Below are 8372 nucleotides of genomic sequence, written 5' to 3'. Positions count from 1 at the left end.
CTCTCTGACTTGGAGAAGTGTGCCATGAAGGATAGAACATGTGGTTCAGAGGACCAAAGGATGACTCAGAAGTATCGGAGAGGAGAGCTGAGCTGGGGACCCTCTCTACAGCAACATTCCACAGCTTTACTGGTTGACCACAGGCAATGAAGGAGATGCCCCCTTTTGATCCTGGGACCGAATGGTAAGAAGAAGATGACAGAGATGCAGCTGCAGCCCCAGAGAAACCCCAGCGGCACTGAGATTGCAGATAGTTTTATTTCTTTATTTATTGATAAAAAAATATTAATAGCAATTAAAAAAATCCCAAACATTCACAACCCGTCCAGAGTCCTATAAAGTTGGAGCCATTTGTTCCCAATGGAGCCCTTCATCCAATGGAAATGGTGATTTCAGCCGAAAGGTCCCTTCACGTTTTTCACGGGTGGGTACAGTTGCTCCATCGGCATGGCCCCAAAGCAGTCAGAGGGGCTACAGTGGCCAGTCTTGCCTGGCGGGCCCATGGGGCCGGGGGGACCAGGGATGCCAGGAATGCCTTGCTGGCCCATCGGCCCAGTCGCGCCCATCTTGCCATACCCTGGAGGACCCTGGGGACCTAAGGCAGGAAGGAGTCAGAGAAGGGGGATCAGGAAACCCAGGTCATAAGAAAAGAAGAAGTAACAGTCATGGTAAATAATAGCAATACCTTACATCTGATGACTATTTCTCCAGCTACACCATATTTTCATGAAGACTTGATCTGATCCTGACATTAACTGAACAGTGACAATAATACCACTGGCCAATTTTATTCAGAGTTTCCACCTGCCAAGCAGAAGCCAAGTGCTTTCTCTGCATTATTCATTGAATCATTGCAGCGATTCCATGAGAAAGAAACTATTATCTCATTTTGGAGATGAGGACATGGGCTCAGGGAGGTCACACACCCGCCATGTGGTGAAGCTACATCTCAGAACCAGGCTATCAAACTTCAGTCATTTCTCTCTTAGTCTTGTCCACGTAAAATAGCCAGTAAGATGATGAGCGGGACCTAAGCTTGCATTCCCTGGCCCCACCACATCCGACTCTCTTCCGCTCTGTCACGCTCGGCCACGTGAGGACTTGAGAACAGGCACGGGATGTCCCACCTAACCCTCAACACTCCTGCCCCACCAACACACACACACGTACACACCCATACCCTAGTAGAGTCTCCCGTACTCAGTGTCATGACTATAAATGCTGGTTGATAGGCCTATGGTTATTGGAGACGCTACACAACAAGAACATCAAGAAAGGAGCTCTCAGCTGTTCCAGATTCACAGTCTCCAAGACTGACTTTTCCTACCTGGGGGGCCGGGGAGACCAATTTCTCCTGCAATGCCAACACCAATGTCTCCCTTTTCACCTTTGGTACCAGGCAATCCTGAAACAAAAGAAATAAGATAAGACGTCCCATCCTGGAGTAGAAAAATGATCTACCTGGTCAGATTATTTGAAACACACACATACACGCAAACGCTTGATTCACAGACCTCGTGCAATGCTTCTGTGCGCCCCCAAGAACCAGGCACGTAACCGGAGGGCAGACCTACCTCTCACCCCGGGCAAGCCCTGCCGTCCTTCTCTGCCAATCTGACCGGGGAGTCCCGGTGATCCCGGGGAGCCCGGCCGGCCTGGGGGACCGTCCTTCCCTGGGGGCCCTGGTCGCCCTGGAGCTGCTGCCATCTCCATGGGAAACTGCATCCTGGAGGTGTAGTAAGCCATCCTCTCTGTAAGAAAGGACAGGGACAGGTCACAGGGCACCCTGGGCACTCAGAACGACAGGCTGCCGGCATAGAGTCCAAGACAGCCTTTCTTCAGAGGGGCGTCAGAGCAAGGAACACACAGGTGGATCTCTTAAATGGTCGCCTGTGCCCTCTCCCCCACATCGCTCCCCACAGTGATCTTCCTGAAGCCCAGATCTGATTCCAGCATCTCTTTTCTCCGGCAGCCTTCATTAGTCCATCACCGGCTTCAGAATAAAGTCCAGACTCCTTGCTTGGCATTCAAGGTCTGCTTCCCAAGCAAGATGCCTAGCCCCCTTCTGGAAGGGTCCATGTTTTCCCCAGTCCCTAGCTTATTGATGTTTGATGAACAAATCAACAGGAGAAAGAGCTGAAAATGAAACCACATCAGCCATCTTAAGGCTGCTGCGTGCCCCTCTATTTAGACTCTCTGCAGACTCATTTGGTATCAGTTTTCTTGTCTGTCTCCTCTGCTTCAGTGGGGGCTTGGGGCGGGGGGCAGAAGGGAATCATTTTGTCTTTGAACAGAGCAGGTGAGAGGAAAGGCTGAAGTCTAATTGAACAGATGCCTGTAAGTGGGGGAGCAAGGTAAGTAGGGGGGTGGATACTTTAAGGGAAAGGAGGCTGGGGTGGGGTGGAGAAGCAGCTGGGAAGGGCAAACAGCACCCACTGCTAGCCAGTTCAGCTGCCAATTACCATCAAACATTTTAATGATCTCTTGTCTGATGAACCTCTTGATTTCATCATAATTCACCATGTCTCCCTGAGGAAAGAGAAGAAACCTGCCTCAATCACACTTTCAAGTCTGGGGCTTATCTCTCCTGGGAATAGATTTCATGGGAATAAAGGATGGGGGGTGGCTGCGGAACAAAGGTCCCAGAAGCCTCCCACAGACACTGAAGACAATGTCCTAGCCCCCCTAAAGTGGAAGAAAACATTTTGTGCATCTTCCTAGGGAAAGGGTCTCCCCCCTTCTCCACTCTCCCACACAGTTAAAAACCACCCATATGGGGTCACGCTCTTCTTCTGTAGAGCATCAATAGGAGCTTCTAAAATGGTCTGCACTCTATCTCGCACACCTGCTCTGTGGGACCAGTGCCCCTGGTAGCCAGCCTCCTCCTTACCATGGAGCCAGGGACCCCGGGCAATCCGGGGCTCCCCGCAGGCCCCGGAGATCCAGGGTGGCCTCTCTCTCCTGCAGGACCCGGTGGCCCCACAGGTCCCATGGAGCCACTCTTGCCAGGCCCGCCAGGCATGCCAGCTCTTCCCTTCTCTCCTGCCTGGCCCTTCTGTCCTGAAGGTCCCGGGTCACCCTACAAGGACAGGAAGTCACACAGTCCAGCATTGCCAAGTGCTGTCAAGTTTATCTTACAGTGTCTCAAGGGTCTGCCCCTGGCTTCAGTGCCACACGCAGCCCCCAGCATCTCCCTCTGGATCACAGCATCTTGACAGGCTGCCCCATGTCTCTGCCCCCAAAGCAGTCCTTTTAAAGGATGGTTTTCATGTTCTTACTCCCTGCTGAGAAATTTCCATGCCTCCCAGTTGCCCTCAGCATAAAGGTTCAATTCCTCGGCCGGGCATTCCAGGCCATCATGATGGGGTCCTGACTATGTCTTCTCCAGCCTCGTTTTCCTGCCCAGGTGCTTCCAGCCACGCCTTGCTGGTTATAGTTCTGACTCAGCCATGTGTCTTCGTCCTCCCTGCCTGGAATGCCTTCCCTCTCCCCAGTGTCCTCCTCCTACTTGGCTGTAAGGTCCCTGTTCTCTGTGCAACCTCCCTGACGCCCCAGGCTGAGTGGATCGCTCCCTCCCTCTGATTCCACAGCACTGCATCTAAAACCCAACAGGCTCCAGTGTAAGTGTGACTGGACTAAGTGGGCACTGGGCCCAAGGCTAGGACAGAGGGCCTGGCAGGTGAGTAAAGCCAAGCAGATGCTCGCAGAATGAATGCATGAATCAATCAAGAGTGAATGAACACGAGGGTTCCATTCTTCCCACCATAGCTAAGAACCTTGGAACAGCCCCACGTGAGAAGTGTTCAGAGACAAGGTTGCTCCAAGTTCCGCCCACTTCTCTTCCCTGCCCACTGGCCTTGCTGTGTCTCTTCTCCATGGCTAAAGTCAGAGCTTCGGGCTGGGCTTCATCAACTCATGAGCTGCTCCTCTCAAACCCAGCCAGTGCCCAACTCACCTTTGGACCTGGGGGTCCATAGAGTCCCTGTTTTCCAGGGGGTCCCTAAAAGAAAGCAGAAGTCAGGGGTGAAGTCTGGGCAGCATCTCCAAACCATCCAGGGGAAACAGATGTCATGAAAGGACCTTCCAAAGTGTTAGGCCCCCAAACCTTGTCCTACTAAGTTCTGTGCGAGAAAGGACGAGAACCTCCCTGCCAAGAGCGTGGACAGCGGGAAGGGAGAATTATGTTTCCAGGACATGGCCTCATATGATTGTGCTAGGTGGGTCCCTTGTCACAGAGAGAGGTGAGAAGTCAGAATGAAAGGGAGGGCCTGACAAGAGCTGGCCCCCAGGAGATGTTTATTGGATTTCATTATTATCATTGGTTTTTTTGGACCAGATATATGGTTTAAAAAAAAGAAGAGTGAAAAACAAGGCTCACTCTCATCCTTCTTCCTAGTCCCCAGCTCCTCTCCTGTAATAACAAGGGCACCAGTTGCCTGTATATCCGTCCAGAGACCGTCTGTACATACAGGGAGCATTTACCGAGTGAATGCAGAGGGGTCAGGGCAAAGCCAGGAGCTAAAAGCAGCATCCCCGAGAGAAAATGAGAAGCCCAGCACAACGGTACCTCTTTGCCAGCTGCGCCATCCATGCCGGGTTCACCCTGGGGAGCAGAGAGCAACGGAGCTTGTGATGAGCCCCAACCCAGCTTGGCATTTCATGCCTCACCTCGCCCACTAGGCGTGGCCAGCCCCCATTCCACCTAGGAACCACAATCCTCCCCACCTTCCCCCGACACTCTAGGCACAGGCTGTGGACACTCAGACCCCATGCCATGCTCCAGCCTGGCCCCAGCCACCCCCCATTGCATTTGCCCTGCTCTTTGCTTGAGATCTTGGCATCTCGCACATTTCCTGGCTCTGAGTGTATGTTCAGTGTTGGCTGAATGAAGGTTGTGAACCTGTGAACCTCTGACCTTGATGAAGTCCCAGAGTTTGGCCAAGGGAGCCTCAGTGTCCACTCCTTCCCCAAGACAGGAGAGGCTGCCCCCTGGGACCTGCTCACTTCTAGTGAAACACTGGGGAAGAGGAATCTATGCTTGCAAGGCAACTGGCAAACTCATCAGGGGACTCTGGAGGTTCTTAGCCTGTAGGTAGGAGGGACGGAGGACTGATGGGACCTGCCTGCCCAGGGCCCATGGCAGGAATCAGAGGAGTGGGCGGCAAGACTCAAGCCTCTTGGCAGATTGGCTGGAGTCATCCACTCCATTTCAGGGCACCAGCCCCATGGCATTGCTCTTGTCCCCACAGAAGGAAGTCTGCTTGGGTGGAAAGCACCCCAGCCTGAGGGCTAGGAGACCTGGGTCCCTGCCTCAGTCCCCTGGGAGATTTTTCATCCCTGAGCCTGGCAGTCAGTTCCACCTGATGTGGTCCACCTGTTTGGAACCTCTGAAAGAGGGAGTATCGCAGAGTGGCTCTGGACCCAAGTTCTGGAGTCAGGCAGCCTCTTAATACTTTATAGCTGTTGTGACTCTGGGCAACCTACTCAACCTTGCTGAGCCTTGGTTCCTTCGTCTGTAAAACAGGGACAATCAGACCTATTAAATAGGGTTGCAGTACAGACTGAACGACAACATGTCAGGCATGTAGGTCACCATCGAGCCCAGTGTCAGGGACCAGTGTATCACAGCTCTGGATATACACGCTAACTGGCACTGAGGAGTGGTTTCAGAGTTGCTGGGAGAGCTCCAGCAATAAAACTGCGTTTGGGTGCCTGACGTTTACAGGTTTTCTATGCGACCAACCAGCTCCCCTAGGGAGGGGACAGGGTGGAAGAGGGAGCAGTTTCCCCTTCCGACACCTCTAGGAGGGATGTGCACGTGAGTGCTAGGTCAGAGGCAGCCGTCTGCTGCGTGGCTGGCCCAGTGCTGGCTTGTACAGCTTGTCCTTTATTCCAAATAGGATGCGATCCTCGGGCACAAGCTCCAAGCTGCCATCGTGGTGCTGAACACCCCTCCTTCCCCAGAGACCTCCGAAATGGAGGACTGTGTGCATCTGACAAGGTTCACTGGCCCTTTCCCCCGGGGCTGAGCCCTAAGAGGTGGGGTCTTACCGGGGGACCAGGGTGTCCAGGGGGGCCAGGTTGGCCTGGAAGACCTAAAAGGCCCCTTTCTCCAGTGGCTCCACGGTCTCCTTTCGGGCCCTAGAGAAAAAGATGGAGATGGCGGGAGGGAAGAGTGAACCCCACAGAGCCAGAGGCAGACACTGAGCACAAGGGACCCTGTCCCCAATTCCAAGGCCCCAGCAGGGGAGGTGGCGCTGCCTGAACTTGGGGAAGGACCCCGGGGAAGAAAGGAGGGGGGACGGGGACATGCGGGGACAAACACCGGGGAGGAAGGGACGCAAGGAGGAGCACGGCACTCACCACTGCAGAGATCCCAGCTGGGCCTGGCTGGCCTGGAGGCCCCGGAGGCCCCTAAAGGGAGACAAAGTCAGTGGGTTGGACAGAGACTCCGGTAACGAGGCCCCGGGAGGTGGCGAGGGACCAACCGCAGGAACAAGCCCTGAACTTGGTTAGGCAGCTCCATTCTCTTCCCTGGGCCTTTCTTCCATCTACTCTTGCATTTGATCTGTGCCTGGGGATCCCTGGGCACACAGGATGCTCACGCCTGCGGCTTGCTGAGTGGTACAACTGGGGCCTGCACAGAGGGAATGATCTGGGAGCCAGAGCCAAGCGCAAGGGAGTGAAGTACATGGCACCTGGGCCTGGATGTCTTCTGAGGACCCCCAACAGCCCCCACCCTGCCGCCTTCCTTCTGTTCTGTGGGGGGGAGCAGAGACCAGGAGCTTGTCTCTGTGCGGAGGCAGGTGAGGCAGAGGGCCTCAGCTCCAACCCCAACATCCTCGCAGATAAGCCCCAAGCTCCCTGGTCTCCTGCCGCTCACCCATCACTGGGGGGTGACGAACCTCAACTGCACAGGAGGGCTCCCACCTGCCCCATCTCTCCACATCCCGCCCTGGAGGCCCGGCTCACACGTCACCTCCCTGGTCAGAGCGACACTTCCTCTGAACCAACGGGGGCACACGGGTCTCTCTCGCAGCACCTTCCTCTGTACTCACAGATGGAATGTTCTGGAGGCACAGGCTCTGTTCTACTCATCTGAAGCCTCCCAGGGCAGGAGTGGCCAGCCCTCAGCAGGGGGCTGAGCTGGATGGACGGAGGTGGGAAGAGGAGCCCTGCACACCCCAGCCCCCTAGTGAGTCTCCACAATTCAGAGTGTGTGACTCTTTCTTTCATCTCTGATGTGGAACCGGGGCAGACAGGGCTAGACCTGGGGTTCCCAATGCAAGGTATCTGGATCCCCTGAGAGCCATAAAAACAGTAATGAGGCCCCAAGAGTTCTTGTTGTGGGGTCCTGATCTATTTTTAACATTTCCAAAAGCCTTCTGGAAAGCGGACGGCTAGTGTATTCCCTTTTCTCTGGAACCCCACCAGCTCAGAGCCGTCACACTGATCAAAGGCACCCATTGGCAGACATCTGCGTTACAGATGCATCAAGGAGAAGGGAAAGCCATTATTTCATAAACCTCCTCTCCAAGTCACCCTTTGTCAGTAAACACACCACCCACTCACCCGGCTGCCCGAGCCAAACAGGAGTCATCCTCGATCCCTCTCCTGCCGCCTCCTGCCCCTTTGCCATCTGGGTCATTAGCAAGTCCTCTACCTCCAAACACTTGCGGGATGGGTCCACTGCCACCCGCTCCACCGCTACCCCCCGTCCACTGACATCTCTGCTTCCACTTGCATGTCCTCCCCCTCCTGCCCTGAGGTCTTCCACCATCTGCACCACAACCTCTCCCAGCTCAGCCTTCCCATCCCCACTCACGCCCTCCTCAAACTCCACTCCCCCGTGCCCTGCCTGTCTCAGGCTCTCTGCAGCAGCTACACCCCTGCCTGGACACTCCTCCCCCAATCGGCTCGATAGCTGGCTCCTGCATGTTATTTGGGCCCCTGCTCAAAGACCACTTCTTCAGGGAAGTCGCCTCCCGGCCCTCCCCAGGACATCACATCACCACCTGGTCCCTCTGCACCCATCAACATGTTGTGCCCGTGTGGAAGTTCTGGGATCGGGGGACCTTTCTACCTTACTCACTGCCATAGCCCAGGGCTTGGAACAGTGCCTGGCATGGAGCAGGTGCTCAATAATTATTTGTTGAATAACCAAATGATGTTTGTTTGATAAGCAAACTCGAATGTGCCCGGAAAATACGAAAATGGCACAGAGCCGGGGAACTGCTGGACGGGGTGAGCCCAGAGCCCCTTCTGGTTCTGTATGGCTGGTGCTGCTCCTGCAGTCAGTTCTTTCAAGTCATCATCAGCTTGCCCACCACCACCGCCACCCAGCCCAATGCAATCCAAACTTTTAGAGAGAC

At 54.7% G+C, this 8372-nt stretch overlaps 1 protein-coding gene across 4 annotated transcripts in view; it reads right to left on the bottom strand.

The window, feature by feature from the left end:
* Window positions 1–251: 251 nt before the first annotated feature.
* Window positions 252–8372, bottom strand: part of COL16A1 (collagen type XVI alpha 1 chain) — a 55959-nt gene continuing 47838 nt past the window's right edge. For all 4 annotated transcript variants that reach the window (XM_055573847.1, XM_055573849.1, XM_055573850.1 and 1 more), the window contains 9 exons: window positions 6364–6414; window positions 6052–6141; window positions 4568–4603; window positions 3956–4000; window positions 2891–3079; window positions 2463–2529; window positions 1575–1751; window positions 1328–1405; window positions 252–595 (listed from right to left, as the gene is read on the bottom strand). In XM_055573847.1, the coding sequence (XP_055429822.1) occupies window positions 393–595; window positions 1328–1405; window positions 1575–1751; window positions 2463–2529; window positions 2891–3079; window positions 3956–4000; window positions 4568–4603; window positions 6052–6141; window positions 6364–6414 (936 nt within the window). In that variant the 3' untranslated portion in view covers window positions 252–392. The remainder of the gene's footprint in view (window positions 596–1327; window positions 1406–1574; window positions 1752–2462; window positions 2530–2890; window positions 3080–3955; window positions 4001–4567; window positions 4604–6051; window positions 6142–6363; window positions 6415–8372) is intronic.

Source organism: Bubalus kerabau, chromosome 3 (assembly GCF_029407905.1).
Source record: "Bubalus kerabau isolate K-KA32 ecotype Philippines breed swamp buffalo chromosome 3, PCC_UOA_SB_1v2, whole genome shotgun sequence".
NCBI classification, from domain to species: Eukaryota; Metazoa; Chordata; class Mammalia; order Artiodactyla; family Bovidae; genus Bubalus; species Bubalus kerabau.
This window is presented reverse-complemented; position numbering and strand designations above follow the sequence as displayed.